Source organism: Dendrobates tinctorius, unplaced genomic scaffold (genome assembly GCF_039654945.1).
Source record: "Dendrobates tinctorius isolate UK_male_01 unplaced genomic scaffold, ASM3965494v1 ptg000086l, whole genome shotgun sequence".
Classification (NCBI taxonomy): domain Eukaryota; kingdom Metazoa; phylum Chordata; class Amphibia; order Anura; family Dendrobatidae; genus Dendrobates; species Dendrobates tinctorius.
In genome coordinates this window covers 65,530,578-65,556,391 of record NW_027361754.1, presented here as the reverse complement: position 1 = coordinate 65,556,391, position 25,814 = coordinate 65,530,578, and the positions used below count along the sequence as shown (strand labels likewise).

Here is a 25,814-nt window from a genome sequence, read left to right as displayed (position 1 = left end):
TCCCCCTGAGTGGGCTTCGTCACTGTCGCAGTCCATGGCTTCGCTAGCTAAAGTGATTGAGTCCCTCCAGGATCCCTCCAGGGGTAGGGGCATCAGTTTGCCTGTCTTAGAGGGTTCCTCTACATCACAGGAACCGTCGGCCTGCAGGGGCTGTTCTCAGTCGAAGCAGACACAGGCATCTAGAAAACGAGCCCATAATACATCTCCCGGGCCCTCTGGTACCTCGGCATCCGTGAGCTCCGTTTCTCGCTCCCCCTCACCAGGGGTTGGTAGCGGAAAATATTCTGAGTACAAGTCTGACGGGCCCCTCAACCTGGATTCACCGGATTATCAGGTGACAGTGGATCATCTCATAGAGGCCATCAACCAGACTCTGAAGGTTAATGAGGAATCTACCTCTACCCCGGATTACGTGGTATCCTTCAAAAAGACCATTCGCCCTCATAGGGAGTTTGCCAATCACCCCGAGTTCCAGGACATAGTGCGACCGCATAGGGAGCAGCCAGACAAACGCTTCACAGGTCAGAAGCCTCTTGAGGCAAGATTCCTTTTCCCTTCTGATCTCCGTAAGCAATGGGCGGATTCCCCTACAGTGGATCCACTCGTGGCCTCCAAAACCCTCCTATCCTTGCCAGACAGATCCTCCATTAAAGATCCCACGGACCGCCTGATAGACAGACAGTTTTGCCCTGTCGGTCTTTGAGGCTTTGGGCTCGGCAATCTCTACATCCTTCACTGCGACATGGTTAGCTAAAGCCGTGGTATCCAGGGCAGATTCTCTGAATAGGGCCATACAGAGTAGTGATCTTCCCCCGGAGGCAGCAGATCTGGGCAATGAGATCTCCTTTGCCAGGGACTATTTGGTCAACGCATCCCTGGACGCGGCCCACTGCGCTTGCAGCATCAAACGCTGTATCTATCAGATGGGCACTATGGCTCAGGGAATGGTGAGTGGACTTGGCATCCAAGAAGTCCCTAACCTCTCTGCCTTACTAGAGCGGTCGTTTGTTCGGAGAGAAGCTGGATCAGCTTATCTCAGAAGCCACTGGTGGGAAAAGTAAGTTCCTCCAGCAGCAGACACGTTTCCAGGGATCCAGGTCCCAGAGATTTTCGGCCAAATTACTTGTGGCATTGTCCAGTCGACAACAGCAAAGTAGGCAGTCGTCTATTCCGATTTCGCCATGTCTTGCTCTCTGTCGTTCACAATGAATGGGTCAGGGACCTGGTGTCCTCCGGATACAAAATAGAATTTGCTTCTCGCCGCCTGGCACGGTTCTTCCCCTCTTGTCCCCCCAAAGCGGAGGCGTGGGCTCAGTCTTTTTACCAAGCCATCAATTCACTCCACCAAGACGGGGTTATTACTCCGGTTCCAGAAAACGAGAGGTTCAAGGGATTCTACTCGAACCTGTTCGTGGTTCCGAAGAAGGATGGAACAGTGAGGCCCATCCTGGACCCAAAGCTCCTAAACAAATTTGTCAAGGTCTGGTACTTCAGGATGGAGTCCCTCCGGTCCGTCATCTCCTCGATGGAAAAGGGGGAGTTCTTAGCTTCCATCAACATCCGTGATGCTTACCTCCATATCCCGATTTTCCCCCTCACCAGAAGTTCCTGCGCTTCGCCGTCCGTGAGGAACATTTCCAGTTCACAACCTTACACTTCGGCTTTGCCACCGCCCCCAGGGTGTTCATAACCCCAGGGTGTTCACAAAGGTCATGGTGGCCGTCGTGTCCATTCTGCCCTCTCGGGGAATGGTCGATTTGCAATACCTAGATGACCTCCTGATCAAGAGGCCTGTGCAGAGTGCTTCCGCATCACGTTGGATACACTTTCGTCCCTGGGCTGGCTGATAAACTTGAACAAGTATTCCCCCGTCCCAGCTCAGCAGATTTCCTTTTTAGGGATGACCCTGGACACCTGCCAAGGGTTGGTAAATCTCCATCGAGACAAGGTCTTAGCCCTTCAACAGAGAGCTCGGGCACTTTGTCGCCCATTTCCTCATTCCATCCGATTCGGCATGGGGGTCCTGGGGAAAATGGTGGCAGCGATGGAAGTTGTTCCCTTTGCCCAGCTACACCGCCGTCCTCTGCAGCATGCACTTTTGGCAGCCTGGGACAGGAGCCCGTTCTCCCTCGACTGACTGTGCCGTTTGTCCCCACTGGTCAAGTAGGCGCTCAGGTGGTGTACGTCACTATCTTCCCTCCTTCAGGGGAAATCCTTTCTCCCGGTCCATTGGCTGGTGGTCATTACCGACACCAGCCATCTTGGCTGGGGAGCGGTCTTCCGTCACCACACTGCTCAGGGTCGTTGGTCACCTTCCAATCAATACTCTGGAGATTCGGGTGATTCGGTTGTCCCTGCTGCGGTTCCATCATCTCCTGTCTGGTCGCCCCATCCGAATTCAATCGGACAACGTCACGGCCATGGCTTACATCAATCATTGGGGGGCACCCACAGCAGGGCAGCAGTGCGTGAGGTGTTACACATCCTCCGCTGGGCCGAGAGGAAACACTCTGTCATCTCGGCAGTTCACATCCCAGGCGTGGAGAATTGGGCTGCAGACTTCCTCAGCCGTCAAGGTCTTGCCTCGGGAGAGTGGTCTCTCCATCCGGAGGTCTTCCAGCAGATCTGCCATCACTGGGGGACCCTGGACGTGGATCTGATGGCTTCCAGGTTAAACGCCCAGATGCCCGAGTTTGTAGCTCGGTCCCGGGATCTAGAAGCCATCAGGGCGAACGCACTGGTTCTTCTGTGGCGTCAGTTTGGTCTTCCGTATGTGTTTCCCCCACTGCCGTTACTTCCGAGGGTTATCAGGAAGATAAAAGCGGAGGGGGTCTCAGTGATCCTGGTCGCTTCAGACTGGGCATGTCGCTGACGTTCCCTGGCGACTTCCGAATTGAACCAACTTGCTCTCCCAGGATCCAATTTGCCTCCAGAATGCAGGAACCCTGTGTTTAACGGCCTGGCCGTTGAATCCTGGGTCCTAAACCAAGCTGGTTTCTTCCAAGAGGTGATTACCACAATGATGAACGCTTGGAAGCCTGTAACAGTACGCATCTATCACCGCACCTGGAAAACCTTGTTTTGCTTGGTGCAGAGACCGCGGTCATCTTCCTCTCGTCTTCTCCATTCCCACCATTTTGGAATTCCTTCCATTCTTTAGCACTGAGCTCCCTCAAGGGGCAGACCTCTGCCTTGTCCATCTTGTTCCAGCGCAGAATCGCTTCCAAGCCGCAGGTGAGGACCTTCTTTCAGGGGGTTTTACACGTGGTATCTCCCTATCGAGCGCCTTTGAAAGCCTGGGAACTTAACCTGGTCCTAGGTGTTCTACAGGAGTCTCCCTTTGAACCGCTGCAGGAAGTTTTGCTAACGCTCCTGTCATGTAAAGTCGCCTTCCTTGTCGCGGTAACATCAATCAGGCAGGTTTCGGAGTTGGCTGCTCTGTTCTGCCGGGGTTCTTTTCTGATTTTTCACCGGGACAAGGTGGTTCTCGGGCCGTCCACGCCATTTTTACCAAAGGTTGTTTCCTCCTTTCACCTTAACGAGGACATCGTTCTACTCTCGTTTTGCCCAGCACTGGTACACCGTGTGAAGAGGACTCTTCACACCCTGGATGTCGTGAGAGCTCTCAGATGGTATGTCTTATGGACGGCGTTTTCCCGTCAGACGGATGTGCTGTTCATGCTCCCCGAGGGCCACAGGAAGGGACTAGTCGCTTCAAAGTCTACAATAGCCAGGTGGATTCGCTCGGCTATTCAAGAGTCCTACCATGTCAGAGGCAAGCCTATCCCAGCGGGGATCAAGGCACACTCCACTCGGACAGTGGGCTCTTCTTGTGCCATTCGGCACCAGGCGTCAAGGGAGCAGGTTTGCAAAGCTGCGACCTGGTCCAGTCTGCACACATTCTCGAAGCACTACAATGTCCACAATCAGGCTTCAGTAGATGCGGGCCTGAGCAGACGGATTCTGCAGGCAGTGGTAGCGCATCTTTAGACAGTTGTTACGTGGGGTTTAATCTGTTATGTTGTTTTTCCCACCCAGGGACTGCTTTAGGACGTCCTGTGGTCCGGTGTCCCCCAATGAAGCAAAGGAGAAACAGGGATTTTTGTGTATTCACCGTAAAATCCTTTTCTCCAAGCCACTCATTGGGAGACACAGCACTCACCCTATTGGCCTGATAGCTATGTTTGTTCTTTGGTTTGACATGTTGTACCTGTTTTTTGATGGTTATGATCTCCTACTGCTTTGTCACTGAACTGGTTCAGGCTGGAGCCAGTGGTAGGTGTATACTGCAGAGGAGGAGTTAACTTTTTTGTTTTTTTGTATTCACTTAGTGTCAGCCTCCTAGTGGCAGCAGTATAAACCCATGGTCCTATGTCCCCCAATGAGTGGCTCGGAGAAAAGTATTTTACGGTGAGTACACAAAAATCCCTGTTTTCATTGGCGTGAAGCCAATCACTCTGCTCCTAAGTCTTCTTCCCTTCCATCAATCCTGGCTTTTCTCCAGTCAAGCCTCGACACTGGACTTTCTCTCAGTACCCTTAAGGGTCAGGTCTCCGCATTTTCAGTTCTTTTTCAACCAAATGTGGCTTCTCATCCCCGGTCAAGACCTTCCTCCAGGGAACTGCCAGCCTGGCACCTCCATATCGTCCTACGTTACATCTTAATCTAGTCGTATGTGTTTTTCAGCAGCGTCCTTTTGAGCCCATTCAGGACATTCAGTCTTCCCTTCTTTCCTGGAAGGTTGCCTTTTTTGGTAGGCATCACATCCATCAGAAGAGTCTCTGAGCTGGCAGCTCTCTCTTACTGCTCTCCATTATCCATAAGGACCAGGTGGTTCTCAGATCTGTCCCTAAGGTTGTCTCCTTCCTCATTAATGAGGTCATCATTCTGCCTTCTTTCTATCCATCTCCTGTTCATCCCCTTGAAAAGTCTCTTCGCAAGCTGGACCTGGTCAGCGCTCTACATTTTTACTTCTCAAGAATCGCTTCTTTCTGATGCCGTTTTTGTCATCCCTGAGGGTCGTCATAAGGGTCTTCCTGCTTCCGAATGTACCATCACCCGCTGGACCTGTTCAGCTATACTGGAAGCATATTGTGTTCAAGACAGACAACCCCCTCCGGGTGTAAGCGCTCACTCCACTCGGGTGGTGAAGGCCTCCTGGGCCGTTCGCCACTAGGCCTCTGCATCTCAGATTTGCAAGGCCGCAACCTGGTTATCTCTGCTCACTTTTGCGAGATTCTACCCATGCTTCGGCTGATGCAGGCCTGGAAAGAAAGGTCCTGTAGGCAGCCGTTGCCAGCCGTCCGACCTAATTTGTCCAAATTATTCTGTTCCCTCCGTGCTTTAAGACGTCCCATGGTTTCCTGTGTCCCCAATGAAGCGATAAAGAAAGAAGGATTTTTGGTACTCACCGTAAAATCTCTTTCTTGAAGTCTTCATTAGAGGACACAGCACCCTCCCTGGTTTGTACCTATGTTGGGCCTATGTGCCTTCTGTTGGACCTGTACATAGTTGCTTCCCACACTTCTTTTACACTAACTAAGCTGCTTTGTGCCAGGCGATGGGTGTATACTGCTAAGGAGCTAATTATTTTTTTTGCCTAATGTCAGCCTCCTAGCAACAGTTGTATACACTCATAGTTACCCGTGTCCCCCAATGAAGACTCCAAGAGATTTTATGGTGAGTTCCAAAAATCCTTCTATTGTTGCTTAACAATAAATCAGCAATAACACTTAGCAATAAATCAGTTAAAAATGGATGGTTACCTGATATGAAACAGTTGTATTCCGTTTTTCATAGCTTTGATGGACTCTCGTGCGCCTGAATCTGATGCACTGCACTGATTTTAGTAGTTGTTATGGACACATGGATATGTGAATGGTTCCATTAAAGAGCCTGTCCCCTTGTTTTATAATGTAGGCTCAGTGTTGTATTAATTAAGAATCTGAGCTTTTTACTTACCCGAGTCCAGCGCTGTGCCTCCACCATAGCCCCGATGTTTGTTGATTGATGTGACATAAACAGCGTTGCAGCCAATCCATGAGCGCTAAGCCAATGTAGATGACACTTCTGCTGAGCTCAGCGACTGGGTGCAGCGTCGTTGGTGTGACTTCACGGCTGCAGCCGATTAACCAGCACCAGAGAATGGGCTTTAAAAATGGTCAGGACGCAGATGAGAAAAGACGAGCATACGAATGTAGCCAAAATGACAATACTTTATGCCTCACAGTTTTGTGTCACACTTTTCTGTCCTGTTTTTTAGCGGACACACTTGGAGAAAACTAATCAGAAGCTTTTGGAAGAACTGTCACAAGTGCAAGAAGAAAAGGAGCAGCTACACAAGGAATATAATAAACTATCGAAACAGCTGGATGACTATATCAGGTAAGATGGCAGGTAATTTGGGGAGACCTGCTGACCCTTCCCTCTGGCATAAGGTGCGTTTGTTGGGCAGCAATCCTTGCTCTACTACTATGTCTCTCTGTGTCATAGATGTCCTTAGAAGAAACACCAAACTCCTACAACTGTTGTGTTGTACAAATGTGGCCACATTAGCACTGGAACTTTAGACCCTCTGTATTAAATTTAATTAAAAGCTATAACCATTGTATTATTACCAGGAAATATAATGAACGGCAGCTTCGATATAAGGCCAAACTCAGCCAAGCAAAGGAGACTCACTTATGTGAAAGGAACCATAGGGATCTGCACATTAAAGAGCTAGAAATGGAGCTGGTCTTCAGCCGAAGCCAGGCGGAGAAGGTAATAAAAGGCTTCCGACATGCTGAACTTTTCTTAATCACATGTTCTTAATCACACTGTACAGAAGATGTCTGCCAGATCAGACACCTGAACAGGGCAAAGGAAACGGAAGGGTCCGTATCGTTCTACAAAACTTTTGACATGACATGGCAATAGTTTTTATCAGCGCTGAGACCCCCACTAATTGCTAACACAAAAGTCCAGTCTCTCGGCTGCCCCATAAGGACCAGGCCAATCCTCAGGACTGAACATACGAGGTGCAGAGTCTATGCACCGCTCACTCAGCTCTCCGAGGAGAACCAATTAAGGCTTAACCCAGTGCTCATCTCAGCGCCTTCATTTTAGCAGTCAGAGGAAATTTTTAAACTCGAACACTCACTGATCAAAACTTCTGTCATGTGACTTCACAGCAAATCAGATTGTCTGGGTTGCTGTGATGGTACATGTTAAAATGCAAAGATCCTGAACTAAAACTTTTCACATCATAGCGTCTAGTCAGAAGATTTGATCAGTGAGTGTTCGGGTTTAAAGATCCCCTCTGATTGCTAAAATGAAGGCGCTGAGATGAGTGCCCAATCAGTCATAGGGACACCATAAGAGCCATATAGCGCACATTTCTGAACAGTGACCCCAATACTTTGAACATTTCACACAGGATGTCCAGCGCCTCTATATTTCTACACGGTTGTGTGAACTTATTAAAGCCTTCCCCTCTTACGGACACTGCAACATAAGCAAACAAAGAAGAACGAGCCCATGGACCATGCCAAATCTGCATCTTAAGCTCTTGCCGTTTTCTTCCAATAGGAACAGCAATGGATCAGTAGGATCACAGCCGACAATGAGACTCTACATGAGGAGAAGAGACATTTGCTCCAGAAGATCACAGAATGTGAAGCGTCAGACAGAAATCACAAGTGGAAACTGTTGTCAGTACAGAACAGGTACAGATCGATGTCATGTAAGGACGGTCACGCCTGAATAGAAGTCACCGGTACGGACGGGTCATAAAGGCCCATACTATAACCATTTATTGCCCTGACAAAAATGCAGCACAGTAACCTCTTATTCTCTAATTCTTTCTAGAAGTACTCAGAATGACAAGAGTTAAGTTAATGGCCAGCTGTTCTTCAGAAATGACTGGAAGGGTATTTTTTTTGCTGTAAAGTCTGTTCATACGTAAAGTATATTTGTCTTTATTACAGGGCAGATATCCTAGATGAAGAGAACAGACAACTGCAGGAAAGTCTGCTCCAACTGTACAACCAAGTGGCATCACTGGAACGAGTATTAAAGAAACTGCAAACGTTCAACCTTGTGGTAAGTAAGATCGTACGAAGCATAAGGACACCAGGCAGTGCAAGGAACCCCAATAGTCCCCTCTTGTTTAGTGGGGTCTGAACACATCAGAGACAATAGGATGGCCCATTATTCTTCAGCTTTTTAGAACCTTGGAAAAAAAGTGCAATATTATAGAATCCTAGAATGTTAGAGTTGGAAAGGACCTCTAGGGTCATCGTGTCCAACCCCCTGCTCAATGCAGAATTCACAAAACCATCCCAGACAGAAGTCTGTCCAGCCTCTGAAGGCTTCCATTGAAGGAGAACTCACCACCTCTCGTGGCAGCCTGTTCCACTCATTGATAACTGTCAAAAAGTTCAGGCTTTTAGGGTTTTATAATATATTACTTTCCCTGTTTCTTTTCTTCTGTCTTAGGATATTACAAAGGTAATGTCCCCTGAATGTCTGCTAAGACCGGATGCAATATTAAATCACAGGTAAGAATAAAACACAACTGTCATTTAATTAAAGTGGAACATGCTGTGGGGAAAACACACACAATAAGGTGACCCTATTTAATCTGTCTGCAAGTTTTTGCCATGTACTTTGAAGACAGCAGGAGCTAGAGGCTGAAACACAGAATTCAGGGATGTGTCACTTATTAAACTATGTGCTGTTGTTTTCTAACTAGGAAGGATTTATCACTAAGAGATTAACATTGACGGACAACACTAGCCGGCAACGCCTCCTCCTCCTGTGATAAGCACCTCACTTTATATGGACTCTGCACATACAGATCCTTGTGTGTGTGGGAAAAGCTATGCTGTGGGCGGGGTTAGTTGTGATGAGGCAGGGTTAGCTTTTTCAGCTCTTCTTCATTATAAATCTAAAAGCTCTGATTATGTCAGAATTAGTGTTGAGCGATACCTTCCGATATCGGGAAATATCGGATCGGATTGGATCTGACCGATACCCCAAAAATATCGGATATCGCCGATTCCGATACCGGAAACCAATGCAAGTCAATGAGACACAAATATCGGAATGAAAATAAACCCTTACTTTCCTTGTAGGTTAATTCTACATGAAGGAAAACAACTAAGAATAATGTGGAATGTATTGGGGGAGGTGGAGGAGACATTAAAGGCATAGAGGTTTAGCCCAATCAAATGGAATAGCAGGAATTAATTTTTTTTTTAAGACGTTCGGAGTTACAAAGATATTGACTATGTTAAAGGGGTTGTGTAGCAATAGAGGGAGACGTTCAGAAAAGGCACATGTTGGCGGAGTGTTGGAAGGGAGTGCTTCATCTAGCTTGGAGGTTGACTGAGCCCCTGACCCGGAAGACACGGCACGGATGCGGGCACCTGTATGCACAACAGACTGTGAGTAAAGCTTTGGAACTACATGGCATCCTCCAGTTATTCCTGCGCCAACACACTCAGCACTGCTACATCTCTGTGCCTGGCACTGCACCATCTACGTCTCTTCACTACCTCTCCATCTACACTGCCCTGGGACTACAGGCCTACCTGTGGAGGGCCACAACATCAAAGCTGCACCACACCATCTGTCCCAGAGGATCTGTCTGCAGCGTCGGCTTAACATTTTCATTGCCGAACATCACAGGTGGCGTCATGAATCATTCACTCATAAACTTTAATCATCATCCACACGTTCAACATTTCCCTTTTACAATGGACGCCCAGGGCCACGGACCGGGTCACAGCTACCGTGACATCTCCCATTGAAACCAACGGGCCCGGTACCGAGTACCCCACAAGCCCTGGCGGGCGATCCAACTTGGCAGAAATACATAACAGAACAGGTTGTCCGGGCTTTTCACATAATCTCAGTGCATATCTAGGCTGCAGAATGCTGACTATAAGTAATTTACCGTCTGTGGCCAGTCTGCACGGTTTCCAAGATATCATCTCTTGCTTCTAAGATAAACGTCCGGGGGGGGGGCGGGTGTTCTGGCATTGAAATGAGAACTGGTTGTTTCCTCCTCCCTCACTAGTTTCACTTTCCATAGATCACTGTTCAGCGTGTGTCTGGGGGAGGAGCAGCTGGGTGGTCTGCTCGCAACCAATCACAGCCATGCCATTAGTTAACGTGCCTAACATGCATAACAGGATTGCCCACACTTCTTAGGATTCCTCATTGGCTGAATAAAATCAAACTGGCTCATTGCATTATGGGAACTTCTGATTCCAGTATTCGATATTCTAAAAGTATCGGAACTCAGTATCGGAACTCCGATACAGCGAATTTCGGCCGATACCCGATATTGCAGTATCGGAATGCTCAACACTAGTCAGAATTGCTGAACCCAGTAAACTAAGTGATACTTCATTTGATTCAGCTTCTCTTTGCCTACATTACGCTGCTCTCAGATGAAGTAGCAAAATCCTGCTGACAGAGTCCCTTTACAGAGGAAGAAAGAGATGGCAAAGTTATTTCTCACCTAGAGGATCGGTGGTGAACCAGTTAAATGATCCACCTGCTGCTCTTATGTAGCTTGGGATAGCCTCCAAGTAATTTTCCAATAAAGGAATAAAATCCACTTTTAAAATTAGCCTACGCTGGTTGGAGATGACTTTCTGCAAAAGGATGTCAAAAAGCTTCTTTTATTAGGACAACACGTTAAGTATTAACTGTATATATATTACAATCAGAGTGCTTTTTGTTTATATGGAGTGCCTATTTATGTCTATTCTACCTCTCACATTATAAATCTGGAAATCCGCAACACACCCTATAATCCGCATAGATTGTGATGGGGGTTTTGAATACCCCTTTTTCTAATGTTTTGTACTATACTTGCTGTCATCTGCTGTTTATCATCCTGCAACATTTCTTTTAATGGTATAGAACAGTGCCTGCTGAATTATTGCTGTAATTCATCTGTTGCATTGTACTCAATATACACTGCTGTATATCCATGGCTGTGGTCATTGTAGATATTATCTAGGGAAAGGTGTTATAGCATAGAGATGGAGCCAGGACTAGTGTCTTTGATCATCTATCCACCCCCTGGTGTGTTGGCGCAGCTGCTAAAATATCCCAAACCAGCTCCCACAATCCCTCTCTCCTGACCCTATAGTGTGGCTTATAAATTTAGAAGCATTCTAAGGGTTGCACATAGTGTGGGGTGCACGCATGCCCTCAGCAAAGCATCCCAGCAGCTAAGCAACTAGACAAAGCAGTTAATCCATGGCAGTTAGTCAGGGAAGGAGGCAGGTAACCCACACTTTGCTCTCTCTTTTAGTCATGTGCTTTATTTCTATCTTTCTCTGTTCTCTTGCCATCCACATTCACCGCTCCATCACGACTCATACACATCAGCCCCTCTGTACTTCCGTCTCCCATGTACAGCTCCCATGCATTTCTCACCTTCTTGAAAAACCTCAGCCCATCTTGCCCAAACACATCATACAAAAAAACTTCTGACAATTACAATAACTACTTGCTCTTTATCTTCCTACTCCTACTGATTTTGGGAGACATCTCCCCCAACCCTGGTCCACCACCCCTCAACCCCTACTCTACCTCACATCGAAACCTAACTAACCTTATTAATATTAGTTGCACTCCCTCATCTCCTTCTTTTAATTGTACCCTATGGAATCCATTGTCTGAATGTAACAAACTTCCTTTCCTGCACAGTTACTTTCTGAACAGCTCTCTTAATCTGTTGGCCCTCACTGAAACCTGGATTCAGGATTCTGACACTGACTCCCCTGCTGCCATTTCCCATGGTGGCTTACAATTCTCCCATTCCCCGAGACCCACAAACAGACTTTATATTGGAGTCGGCATACTCCTGTCCCCACAATGCACTTTCCAGCTCATCCCCCCAGTTCCATCACTCTCATTTCCTTTTGAGATCCACACCATCAGTTTCTTCCGTCACCTCTCCCTCAGAGTAGCGGTCATATACCAACCCCCAAGCTCACCTACCTACTTCCTTGACCATTTCTCTGCCTTGCTGCCGCACTTCATGTCCTCAGAACTCCCAACCCTTATCCTGGGAGACTTCATCCCCATTAACAGCCCCACTTCCATAGCTGCATCCCAGCTTCTATCTTTAACCACTCCTCTCGACCTCTCACATCTCTCAACCTCTCAAACACACAAAGATGGTAATAGCCTTGACCTGGTCTTTGTCTGGCTCTGTTCACTCACCTATCTTGATAACTCACCGCTTCCACTCTCTGACCACAACATTCTCTCCTTCACGCTAGCAAATCCTCCCCCACCCCAGCACACTCCTACCTACCACACATTCAGAAATCTACAAACCATTAACCGTCATACACTTTCAGACTACCTACACTCATCACTGTCCCCAATCTCCTCTTTTTCCTGTCCTGATCTGGCTGTACACCACTACAATGACACTCTTAGAAGCACCCTTGACCAAGTAGCTCCCCTCACCCTCAGAACCTCCAAGCACAGAGTAAAACAGCCCTGGCTCACATCGCAAACTTGATTTCTCCAGCAATGCTCTAGGAGTGCTGAACGCTTATGGAGGAAAGCTCGCACACCAGAAGACTTCATCCACTTTAAATTTATGTTAAGAACCTATAACTCTGCCCTTCACCTCGCCAAACAGACGTACTTCACCACCCTGGTCTCTTCACTATCCAACAACCCCAAGAAACTTTTTGACACCTTTCACTCCCTCCTCAGGCTGAAAGCACAAGCCCCTATCACAGACATTTGTGCTGATGACCTGGCGTCCCACTTTATAGAGAAAATAGATAAGATCCGTCAGGAAATCCGCCACCAGGTGCCGTGACTCCCATCTCTCCCTGCATTTTCCCTTGCTCACTCTCCACATTTGATCCCATCACAGTAGAAGTCTCCAGGCTCCTCTCTTCTTCTCGTCCGACTACTTGAACTACTGACCCCATTCCCTCACATCGCCAGTCCCTCTCTCCAGTCGTCACAACTCACCTAACTACAATCTTTAATCTCTCCCTCTCCTCAGGCATTTTCCCCTCCTCCTTCAAACACTATCATTACTCCATTATTAAAGAAACCCACTCTCGACCCATCCTGGACAAACAACTACAGATCCTACAGACCAGTCTCCAATCCCGCCTTACCCGATACCTCTTCACTCACTCTCTCTCTTACTCTCACTCACCCTTCACAGTCCGGCTTCCGCCCCCTACATTCGACAGAAACTGCACTCATCAAAATGACCAATGACCTTCTGACAGCAAAATGTAACGGTGACCACTCTTTGCTCATTCTTCTCAACCTTTCTGAAGCTTTCGACATTGTTGACCACCATCTCCTACTCTCTAGGCTCCAGTCACTAGGCATTAAGGACACTGCTCACTCCATGATTCTCTTCCTATCTTTCTGACTGCTCCTTCAGAGTCTTGTTTGCTGGTTCCACTTCATCTCCTCTTCCTCTCATTGTTGGGGTACCTCAGGGCTCAGTCCTTTGCCCCCTTCTCTTCACTCTCTACACAGCCCCAATTGGACAGACCATCAGCAGATTTGGCTTTCAGTACCATATGTATGCTGATGACACACAACTATACATGTCATCCCCTGACCTTACCCCAGCTGTACTACAGAACGCCAGTGATTGTCTGTCCACAGTCTCCAACATCTTGTCTACTCTGTATCTGAAACTCAACCAAGCTGATTGAGGTTTACTGTGAAGTTTCCAAAATCAGTGATGGTTTGGAGAGTCATGTCATTTGCTGGTGTAGGTCCATTGTGTTCTATCAAGACCAAAGTCAGCACAGGAAATGTCAGAGGACTTCATGCTTCCCTCTGCCGAAAAGCTTTTAGGAGATGGATATTTCATTCTCCAGCAGGACTTGGCACCTGTCTACACTGCCAAAAGTACCAATACCTGGTTTATAAAGAACAGTAACACTGTGGCCAGCAAACTCGCCTGACCTTTGTCAAAAGGAAGATGAGAGGCACCAGACCCAACAATGCAGACGAGCTGAAGGCTGCTAACAAAGCAACCTGGGCTTCCATAACACCTCAGCAGTGCCACAGGCTGATCGCCTTCATGCCATGCCGCATTGATGCAGTTTTTTGATGCAAAATGAGCCCCGACCGAGTATTGAGTGCATTTACTGAACATACATTTTAGTAGGCCAACATTTCGGATTTTAAAATCATTTTTCCAAGCTGGTGTTATAAAGTATTCTAATTTACTGAGATAATGACTTTTGGGTTTTCATTGGCTGTAAGCCATAATCATCAACATTAACAATAATAAACACTTGAAATAGATCACTCTGTTTGTAATGTCTCTATATAATGAGTTTCACTTTTTGTATTGAAGAACTGAAATAAATTAACTTTTGATGATATTCTATTTTTGTGAGAAGCACCTGTCTAATGTCATCTGTATCATGCTTGAGCTCTGCCATTAGATTTGTCTAATGATTCACATTTTCCTTACAGTTCCACGAAAATTGAACCAGCCACTTCTCCTGTGATGTCAAAAGTAATGGATGCTACAGAGCTTGAACAATCCCCTGAAATCCCAATGACCCTGTCACTATCACACTCGGACACATTGGAAGTTGGATATCTCAATGTGGCTTCCCCTGGTGTCCTCATTACTTCCCTTCAACCATTGGTGACTCCAGAGGCGCGCACAGACAATGTATGAAAAAAAATAAACCAGCGTTCTGGTCTTTGATGAATACTCTTTAGCCCTATACTGACCGATGGATCATTCTCTATAGTGATGGCAGACATAGCGATTTGCACCTGACGGCTTTAGGTGCCTTTCCTCTGAGTATTAATCCTCATGCTGCTACGTGTACAGTGACATTGCACAGAAATGAGAACAGCATTGACCCTATGAGGCTGCACGTTTGTATTTTTATATTAGTTTAATAAAGAGTTTTGTTTTTGTTTTTTTTTTAAATCTATTCGTAATTTGTGATTCCTTCTTAGCTTCTAAATGAACATCCAAAAATATATGGTTTCTATTCTAATATCCAATATCTAATTCACATAAAAAGACATAAATGTGGAATGGAGACCAAAATCAGCAATCAATTACAGATCACCACTAAAATCAACCTAAAAAAAGTAAATCACAGGCAGTATTAATTTGCATGAATTTCAACACGATAGCTCATAATGTGATCCAGTAGTGCGTGGTCTGCACATGCCTGTGTACACTCCTGACAATATGAGGGCATGATCCTGATGAGATGGGGTCCTGAGGGTTCTCCCCCCAGACCTGGATCAGGGCATCAGTGGCTCCAGGACAGTCTGTAGTGCTACTTATCACCATAATGTCCCCGAGGTTCCCAGTTTGATTCAGGTCTAGGGGCCAGTCAATGGCATCCACACTTTTGTCATCCAGGAGCTGCCTACACACATAGGGCCGAGCACTGTCCTTCTCCAGGAAGAACGCAATGACTGCTGCACCAGTGTAAGGTCTGACAATGGCTTTGAGGACTTTACCCTGGTACCTAACAGCGGTCACATGAGATGACTGTCTGGCTGACCGCTTTCTCCCGTCTCTTTCCCATTTACATGCATTCTTGGCTCAGCCGAGTGGTTATGTATTTTCAATGGGGAGAAAGCCAATGGGGAGAAAATAGGTGTCTTTTGGGGGTCAAACAGTAGAAAAAAGGATCTGCCTTACCTAAAAGACTCAGCCCATAGGCTACTCCTTAGAAAGGAAGACACACAAGAAGTGTTTCGGACCACTCACCCATTAGAGTGCAGCTGAGATGCGGAGCTGACGGAGTGAGTTGGGCCCCATGGCAGCTAAACTCAAATTGGCTTCTGATTAATGGGAATACTATAGAAGGGTGTATTAAGGAATATCTACATAATAATATTGACACCGCCCCATTAAACATTGTCTGGGATGCTCTTAAGGCTTTTTGTAGAGGGGTTCTTTCAAAAGAAATTTACCAATTTAAGTCCAAATCCAGATGGTTGACATCCTTCTTCCGTGAAGAGGTATATAAATATGAACTTGAATTTACTAATACACCATCAGACTCCAGCAGGAGGCAGTGGGAGGAGGCTCAGAAAGTATACCATTTACTTGACAAAGCTGAGCATAAACGTTTTTTCTATAAGCAGAAGTTCTTTGAGGCGGGAGAAAGTACGGGACACCTATTGGCTTCTGTTATTAAGGCACAGGAGGGCTTGGCCCATATATCGAGTTTACATAATACAGAGGGGGTAACTATTACAGATAATAAGGACATCTTAGCAGAGTTTAAAAAGTACTATTCTGAACTGTATGCTTCTAGGGCCCCGCCTTGCAACGGAGAAATGGACACATATCTGTCTAAGATAAAACTTCCTAAACTTTCTAAGCAGCCATTTGAAGAGTTGGATAGGCCCCTGACGATTGAGGAGCTGGAGTATGCGCTTTCAGGGTTTCCGAATGAGAAGGCCCCTGGGTCGAACGGTATCCCTGGTGAATTTTACAAACGCTTCAGTAGTGTTTTACTGCCTCTGCTGCTAAAAGTCTTTCAATCTGCAAGTGATACGGGTCAGCTCCCTCTGTCCATGCTAGAGGCTATTATAGTGGTCAGCCTTAAGCAGGGTAAGTATCCCCTCCATCCTGAATCTTACAGGCCCATTTCTCTTCTCCAGACGGATGTTAAAATTCTTGCCAAAGTTCTCTTGGTCAGACTGGCTAAGGTTATTGCTAGGCTCATTCATGAGGATCAGTCGGGGTTCATGCCGGGGAAGTCTACTGCCATTAATTTGCGTCGGTTGTTCCTCAATATGCAGTTAAGTTCTCCTGAGGCGGGGGCCAGGGCGGTGCTATCGCTCAACGCAGCTAAAGCATTTGATACGTTTGAGAGGAGTTATCTTTGGAAGATTTTAGAAAGAATGGGGTTTGGCCCAAGTTCTTGGCCCTCATTAAGCTACTCTATAATGGTCCGTCAGCTAGGATTAGGGTCAATGGTGAGTTTTATGGGGTGGTGGCGATCGGGAGGAGAACAAGATACTCCTGTGGAAGACCCGCTGGCGATCGGTATGGGTAGAATTCTATATATAGCACGGAAAACTATTGCCTTGCACTGGAAGCAATCTGCACCCCCGACGGTGGAGGAGTTTATTAATAGAGTCAATAGTTCTATAAGGCTGGAAAAAGGAGTGTATATTAAAAGAAAAGCTATTGGAAAATTTGATAAAATCTGGAGCCCCTGGCTTAACACCCCGGGTTTGCCATCCCAAATTTTGCTGCTGGAGAATCTGTTCCCTATGCTTCGTTAATTATGGTACCCCTTATTCCCTCTTGGTTCCATATGATCTTTTGCTTTATGAATAGGTTTCATGAATATGTCTGTTGCTCATACTATGTGCCTGACTGTTCATAGTTCTATGCTGTACAAGTCTTATCTTGTTTCATATTGTCCCCCTTAAGAATTCTTTTTTTTTTCTACTATACATTTATAGGTCACATTCTAAGGGACCCACGGTTACATTAGTTACAATTTGATAATGGGGGGGGGTTGGGTTGTGTGCAAGGCTGCGGTTTTTCACGTTTTTCCCGCGGATTTACCAAAAAATCCGCTAAAAAACGCCTAAAAGAAGCTTCCCATTCATTTTAATGCATTTTGCACTTTTTGTGCATATTGATGCGTTTTTACCGCGAAAAAAACGCTTCTCGGTAAAAAACGCAGCATGCTTATTAATTTCACGGTAAATTCTGCATTTCTGGCTATTTTCTATGCGTCTGGGGACGCTCCGGAAAAAATTGCGGGGGAAAAAACGCTTGTTTTCTGGGAGGCAGTCCGGTTTTCATGCAGAAATTTTCTGCATACGTGTGCACATAGCCTAAGTGAACACAGAAAAAAGTTAACTCCTCCCCTGCAGAATACACCCTCTCACTGGCTGAGATTTCCCCAGTTCGGTGAAAAAGCAGTAGGAGAATTAAACAAATAATGATAACAATAACTATGTCAAAACCTAAGAATGCTACAATGAGCAAATAGGCTAAACAGGGTGGGTGCTGTCCCCCCCAATGATTGGCTCGGAGAAAAGGATTTTACGGTGAGTACACACAAAAATCCCTATTTCTCCTACGCCTCATTGGGGGACACAAGACTGTGGAACGTCCTAAAGCAGTCCCTGAGTGGGGAGCATACAACTGCTAATACCCCATGTACCACTGACAAGACTGTGGTACTGCCAATTGCAGGATGCGTCTGCCAAGAGCAGCATCCGCAGGAGGCCTGAGAATGAAATTGATGTTTTGTAAAAGTATGCAGACTGGACCAAGTCGCAGTCTTGCAAACATGTTCTGCCGTCGCCTGGTGTCTCAGTGCCCAAGAGGCGCCCACTGACCGTGTAGAATGCGCCTTAATCCCTGCTGGGACAGTTGTGTCCCTGACACGGTAGGATTCCTGAATAGCCAAGCGAATCCACCTGGCTAGCGTGGCTTTTGAAGTGGCTAGACTCTTCCAATGCCCCTCTGGAAGTACGAACAGGGCATCTGACTTGCGGAAGGGAGCCGTCCGTGAGATGTACTGTCTCAGAGCCATAACCACATCCAGGGTGTGGAGGGCCTTCTCAATGTGATGGACTGGTGCCAGACAGAAGGAAGGCAAAACAATTTCCTCATTGAGATGAAAGGAAGACATGACTTTGGACAGGAAAGACGGGACGTCCTGAGAACTGCTTTGTCCTAATGAAAATTCAGGAACGGAGGACGGCAGGACAGGGCCGCCAATTCCGAGACCCGTCTGATTGACGTAATTGCCACTAGAAAGACCACCTTCCAAGAGAGAACAGTTAGAGGCAAGTCCTGCAGTGGTTCGAAAGGAGCCTCCTGCAAGGCTCTGAGAACCAAGTTAAGGTCCCATGATTCCAATGGTCTTTTGTAGGGAGGCACCACATGGGAAACTCCCTGAATGAATGTCTTCACCTGAAGTTTGGTGGTAATTTTGCATTGGAATAGCACTGACAAGGCTGAAATCTGGCCCTTGAGTGAGCTAAGCGCGAGGCCTGACTTTAATCCGGATTGTAGGAATTCCAATATGGAAGGAATAGAAAAGACCATAGGGGATCGACCATGGTCCTTGCACCACGAGAAGGATTTCCAGGTGCGGTGATAAATGCGCATGGAAACGGGCTTCCTAGCATTAATCATGGTGGAGATCACATTGGGAGAAAAACCAGCCTGTGCTAAAATCCAGGATTCAACGGCCACGCCGTCAAAGACAGGGCCCTGGAGTTCTGGTGGTAAATCGGGCCCTGTGAGAGTAGATCCATGTGATCTGAAAGTCGCCAGGGAACGTCGGCGACTAGTTGTACTAGTTCTGCGTACCATGCTATGAGAGGTGAGCTGAATATCTTTTCTTCTTTGCGTGCTGCCAAGACAGCATCGGTTCGTAGGACTTACCAATTTTATACCAAATTTCACGGATCTGATCCCAGTAGCAATTGGAGGTCGAGATGAACCTTAAATCAAAATTATCTTGTTGTACCTCTGTCAGATTGTTTGAGTGATTTTGTCCCTCCTTGTTGACCTGGCCCGCCTGCAGCCAGTCTCGGTGCAACGATTGCTATAACCCGTCTTTAAACCTTTCAGCAAGAATGACGGACTGTTCCTCAAAGCGGGCCTCAGTGGAGCAGACCCGCCTGTTCCTGAGAAATTGTCCAACTGGGATGGCCTTAATCACAGAATAGTTATGGGCCAAGGAAGCGTGCAGCAGAGAATTAACAGATGTTTCTTTTCGGTATAGATCTGTTTCAATAAGCCCGTCTTCCCCGACACAAACTAATGTCCAAAAAATTAATTTTCCTCTGATGCCAATTATATGTGAGTCTGAGATTAAAGGATTATCATTAAGATGCCGCATGAATGCTGAGAGGTTGATCAGGGTCATTTGGATGTTTTTGGTTGTCATTATTATTTAAAAAAAGAAAACACAGCAGTTTGACAATAAATAGCTTCACCCAACCAATAACCATGAGTGGAGAAAAAGTTTTGGTGTTATCATTCATATTCTCTGAAGAGAGGTGGGTGAAGATAGAGGGATAAGTAGTTGGGAAGGTGCAATTAAATGATTGGCTCCGCCATGATGTACAAGTGGCAGGACTTAGTTTGAACAGTCATCCTGTGCTTACAGGGTCCCTTTAAATGTTTTTCCCTGCCATGATAACGAGCACCTGTTCTTGGTTTGAACAGTCATTCTGCGCTGAGAGTCCCTTTAACCTCTGCACACTGTTACGCTAGTCACCGTTCAGGAACAAGCCATGAGGCAGGATAGTCAAACATTCCGAGATAATAAGCAAAAGGAAAAAGGCAAAGTCAGGTCACGGTCCGAAGTCAGAATACCAGGAGAATAGCGGATCAGAGCAAAGGGTTTGTGCAAGCGGATAGTCAGAACTAGGTTAAAAGGCATACAGGAAAAAATGAATGAACAGAGCACAGAATACCAGCAAACAGCACCACAAAGCAAAAGCTAAGATTGGCAGAGATTTGGGCTGAGAGATTAGCTAAGTAGCAAGGTAATAAATTAGAAACAGTGAGCACCAACAAGAAGCTCAGCACCTCCCAGCCTCTAAGTGGATGGCTGAGCTGTCAATCAAAGTACCGACCACTCAGCACCAGACTGGACAACTGAGCTGTCAATCGAAACACTCACTGCTCAGCACGCTGATGGGAGGAATCATGATAGTACCCTCTCTTCAAGGTGGGGCCACTAGACCCCAGGTTTCCCCAGGAAATCTAATATAGAAGGCCCTGACCAAACGATCGGCCTACACAGAATGAGATGGAGCCCAGGATGTTAGGCGTCGGGTTCCTGCCGCTGCACAGCAGGAATCCCGAGCCTTGCATTTGGCGGTCTCCCATTCCTCTTCGGCTGCAGAGGAGCCTGTTCAGCAGACTCGTCGATCCCGGCGCTCTGCTCAGACCAGCTCTGTGGGCTTGGTTGCTGCTGCCACCTCTGGTCCAGCTATAGCAACGCATGCTGGTCAGCAGTGAGCCACTCCAGGGACTAAGTCCTCCTTTCGGTCCACTGAGCATGCCCTTGGGACAGTCTCTCATTGAAGAACGGAGGTCACATGCTCAAGTCCTTCTCCAGCTCGGATTGGACCATCTGAAAAGTCAGGAAGGTCCCAGAAGGACGCGGCTATAAAAGGTTTGCATGGCCGCTTGGCCATGCGCTAGTATAGACTGCATTATCAGACTATGAGGAGTGAGTGTAGTATGCATGTGTGAATGTCTCTAATGAATGGCTCATTAAGAAACCCCTACCCTTGGTACGCACGTGTTGTGCAGCCTAGCCTGTTAAGCGCCTAGGCTTAGGTGTAGGTAGGACAGAGTCAGAGACAGGCATCATTGCCCACCGGTGGTTCGGCACACCACGGTGCACGTGCTCGATACTCCCTAGTCAGCGTCTATAGTGGCGTCCGCAGCTGCGTCGCCACACGCTGAGGTCTAGAGGGACTCTGACCCCGTGTCCTTGGGGCAGCGTTCTGTGACCGCTTTCTGTGCGCTCCGTGGCCGCGCTCTGTGAGCTAAACAGGCACCGGCATTCGCTTCTGTTCACACTGGGTGACGTTAACCCACGTGTGACCTTTTCTACACCGCTTTATACTTCCGCCATTACTAAGCAGCTGTTTACCACCCCTGCACGGTGGACCCCGGGATGCGAACGCACCTAACTATTATTTTATTATTTGGTGCGTTCCGCCAGCCCTAACATTATACTAGCGCCAGGGTCTGGCTGGTAATGGCGGACGAACAGCGACTGCTGCAGTACATCCGGCAGCTAGAGGGCATGTTGACGGCTCTCGAGCGTTCAACCTCAGCTGTGGATGTTACTGCGGTCGCTGCCCAGGCAGCTGCGGAGGCTGTTTCCCGTGTCCCCACTACCATCCCTGCACCGACGTTATCCCACCTCCCGCTGCCCGAGAAGTTCTCGGGCGATAGTGCCTCCTGCAGGAGCTTCGTGAGCCAGTGCGCTATTCAGTTAGAGCTGCTGGCTGCGCTATTCCCCTCTGAGCGGGCTAAGGTGGGATTCATCATTTCCCTTTTGGCTGGAAGGGCTCTGGAGTGGGCCACCCCACTGTGGGAGCTTGGTGACCCCCGTGGTACAGAGAGCCTCTCAGTTCCTTATCTTTCTGAAGCAGGTTTTTCTGGGACCACGGGTCACACACGATACCACGCTCCAGTTGTTGGCTCTGACACAGGGTTCATCCCCGGTCAGCCAGTATGCCATCCATTTCCGGACACTGGCTTCCGAGTTGGAATGGTCAGACAAGGCCCTTATACCAATTTTTGGAGGGGTTTGGCTGACCACGTTAAGGACGCTCTGGCCACTCGGGAAGTTCCCGTCACTCTGGAGGAGCTTATTACCATCTCCACCCGCATTAATCTCCGCTTCTTAGAGCGAGGGTTGGAGCGCTCCCAGTCCAGACAAGAGGTTTAGGTTGGCACCAACTTTCTCTAAACCTCAGGAACCACCCGATCGAGCGTCCGAGCCATCGGTGGCTATGGAGGTGCCTCGCACGGGCTGTAAGTTCCGCCCTGCTCGAACCTCCACAGCTCATTCCCATTGCCGACAGTCTGGTCACTTAGCCAATAGGTGCCCACAGCGTTCGGAGAAACGCCCGCGTCTAGTGGCAATAGGAGGAGGTCTACTAGACAACACACCATTCTTCTCCAAGCTAACCTTCAAGGGGGTGCTAGAGTTCGGCTCCTCCACTCTGGCGGTAGAGGTGCGTAGATTCCGGAGCAGAGGGTAATTTTATGTCCTCAGCCTTCGCTCTTCAGCATGCAATCCCCTTGGTTATACTATCTCAGCCGGTTACCATCAGAGTGGTGAACGGCTCAATACTACCCTCGCAGATTACCCAGCAGACTGCTCCACTAAGGCTCTCGCTGTCTCAGTCCCATTACTAGACAGTGTCCCTCCTTATAATGCCGAGGGTATCGATCAGGTTCTTTTGGGAGTTCCCTGGTTGCGTTGCCACTCTCCTCATATAGAGTGGTCCTCGGTGAGAATTCTTAGTTGGAGTAAGTCCTGTGAGGGTAGATGTCTGAGCGAGTGCATACAGGTTGCCTCCACTGTGGCCCCCGCAGATCTTTCTTCGCTCCCTAAACACTATCAGAAGTACGCAGACATGTTCTCCAAGAGGGAGGCAGAGACTCTTTCGCCGCACCGCCCCTGACTGTCCTATAAACCTCTTGCCTGGTGCAGAGCCTCCCCTGGGTCGTGTGTATCCTCTGTCTCTCCCGGAGATGGAGGCCATGTCACAGTATATCAGGGAGAATCTGGCAAGAGGATTTATTAGGAAGTCGGTGTCACCAGCAGGGGCGGGATTCTTCTTTGTTCAGAAGAAGGTTGGAGAATTACGGCCTTGCATCGGTTACAGGGGTTTTAACGCCATCATCGTTAAGAATAAGTACCTTCTGCCCCTGATATCGGAACTGTTTGATAGGTTGCGGGGAGCGAGAGTGTTTACCAAGCTCGATCTGCAGGGGGCTTACAACCTGATACGCATACGTGAGGGAGACGAGTGGAAGACGGCTTTTAATACCAGGGATGGCCATTATAAGTATCTGGTCATGCCCTTTGGCCTCTGCAATGCCCAGGCCGTCTTCCAAGACTTTGTGAACGACATCTTCCGGGATATGCTCACCACCTCGGTTGTAGTCTGTCTGGATGATATCCTCATCTACTCTCCAGATATAGACTCCCACCGGAAGGATGAATGCAAAGTCTTCAATCTCCTAGGGCAAACTCCCTATAAGCCAAGTTGGAGAAGTGTGTGTTTGAGCAGGAGTCCTTGCCTTTCCTGGGCTATATCATCTCGGTCCAGGGGTTGGCCATGGATCCTACCAAACTACAGGCGGTGATGGATTGGCATGAGCCTCACTCCCTCAAAGCGGTGCAGCGCTTTATGGGATTTATTAACTATCACCGCCAATTTATTCCGCACTTCTCCACTTTCGTAGCTCCCTTGGTTGCCCTCACCAAGAAGGGAGCGAATCCTAAATTGTGGTCAGAGGAGGTCTCCAAGGCCTTCCTCTCCATCAAGTCCCACTTCGCTAGTGCTCCCATTTTACATCGCCCCAATGTGAATAAGCCATTTATTTTAGAGGTGGATGCCTCGTCCGTTGGTGCTGGAGCAGTCCTGTTCCAAAAGGATGCTCAAGGTCAGAAGCATCCTTGCTTCTTCTTTTCGAAGACATTCTCTCCGGCGGAGAGGAACTATTCCATTGGGGACAGGGAGTTGCTATCCATGAAGTTGGCTGAAGGTGGCTAGCTATCCCAAGTTTACACTGACCACAAAAACTTGGTCTATCTCCAAACCGCCCAGTGGTTACATTCTCGCCAAGCCCGATGGTCTCTCTTTGTCACGTGCCCCATCCTGTGTGACATGGCCAGCAGGCCGGTAACTAATACAACAGGACACGGCACGTGTAATTGTCCAGTGTGACGCGGCCCACAGGCTGGTAACTAATACAACAAGACAAAGGTGGATAGGGAAACATTTACAATGGTGGGCCCTGCGATAGGGATGTGGAGACCTCCTGCACTCCCCTGAGTCAGTGTCCCTAACACTCCTATCGTTCCCTATGCCGGTTCTGCACCGGGCGCCGCTCAGGAACCTGTAGCCCTGGCACACCCTACACCTATCCCTTGCTAGGGAGCTGGGTGGTGCAGGCACTGACCCCACCGATCTACTAACACCAACATGAGGAAAAGTGACAAACAGGGAAACACTTAGCTTTGCTCTGATGCCCTTGCTCCTGGCAACAGAGTCCAACACCTGAGTGCATCTTCCTCCCACCGTGTCCAACACCTGGGTGCAGCTTTACATCAACAGCATCCAGCACAGAGTGCCGCCTTGGAGCAACAGAGTCTAACACCTGAGTGCAGCTGTCCAGCTAGAGTCCAGCACCTGAGTGCAGCTGTTCAGCTACAGAGTCCAGCACCGGAGTGCAGCTTTCCAGTAACAGAGTCCAGCAAACTGAGTGCAGCTCTACACCATAGCTGCCACTCCACCAAGCTTTGAAAGAATTCTTCACTGACACCATAGCTGCCACTCCACCATGCTTTACACGAACTCCTCGCTGACACCATAGCTGCCACTCCAGAACTCTGACTGAGCTGTCCTGGACTCTCCTCCAGCTCCATCCCTCACCCAGGCTGGTTGGAAAAGACCAACAATAATAATATCACCAACGTGAGTGAGCACTACTGACACACCTTTATAGAGCAAACACACCTGTTAGTGATTCCCATGCAATTACTCTAACCACCACCGGGGCAAACTATCCCTGAGGAAAACAGCTCACAGAAAAAAAAGGTTACTTGTGCATTTTATCTGTCATGATCCAGCATGGATCATGACACTCTTCTTCTCACGGTTCCACTTCACCCTACATTTCCTTTCCGGTGAGAATGTCCGGGCCGATGCGCTCTCTCGCTCCGTGGTGTCAGCGGAGGAGGAGCCTTGGTTAACTGTACCATCTGAGAACCTGAGGACAGTGGCTCCGGTCACCCTTGAGTCTGTACCCCTGGGCAAGACTTTTGTCCCTGCCCGTTTGCGTCCGGAGGTCCTCTCTTGGGCTCACGTGTCCAGGGTGGGTGGACACTTTGTTACTAACCGGACAGTTGAGTTTTTGGCGAGGACGTACTGGTGGCCGCATATGGCTTGGGACATCAAAGACTATATTCAGGCGTGCGTCTCCTGCTCTAAGAATAAGCCTTCCCGGCAACGACCCGCTGGGTTACTTTACCCCTTACCGGTGGCGGACAGGCCCTGGG

At 48.0% G+C, this 25,814-nt stretch overlaps 1 protein-coding gene across 2 annotated transcripts in view; it reads left to right on the top strand.

Moving 5' to 3' along the window:
- The window catches only part of CCDC30 (coiled-coil domain containing 30), a 72,358-nt gene extending 57,396 nt beyond the window's left edge, over positions 1 to 14,962 (top strand). For both annotated transcript variants that reach the window (XM_073585511.1, XM_073585512.1), the window contains 6 exons: positions 6,263 to 6,384; positions 6,621 to 6,762; positions 7,570 to 7,706; positions 7,968 to 8,082; positions 8,479 to 8,540; positions 14,491 to 14,962. In XM_073585511.1, the coding sequence (XP_073441612.1) occupies positions 6,263 to 6,384; positions 6,621 to 6,762; positions 7,570 to 7,706; positions 7,968 to 8,082; positions 8,479 to 8,540; positions 14,491 to 14,701 (789 nt within the window). In that variant the 3' untranslated portion in view covers positions 14,702 to 14,962. The remainder of the gene's footprint in view (positions 1 to 6,262; positions 6,385 to 6,620; positions 6,763 to 7,569; positions 7,707 to 7,967; positions 8,083 to 8,478; positions 8,541 to 14,490) is intronic.
- Positions 14,963 to 25,814: the final 10,852 nt, after the last annotated feature.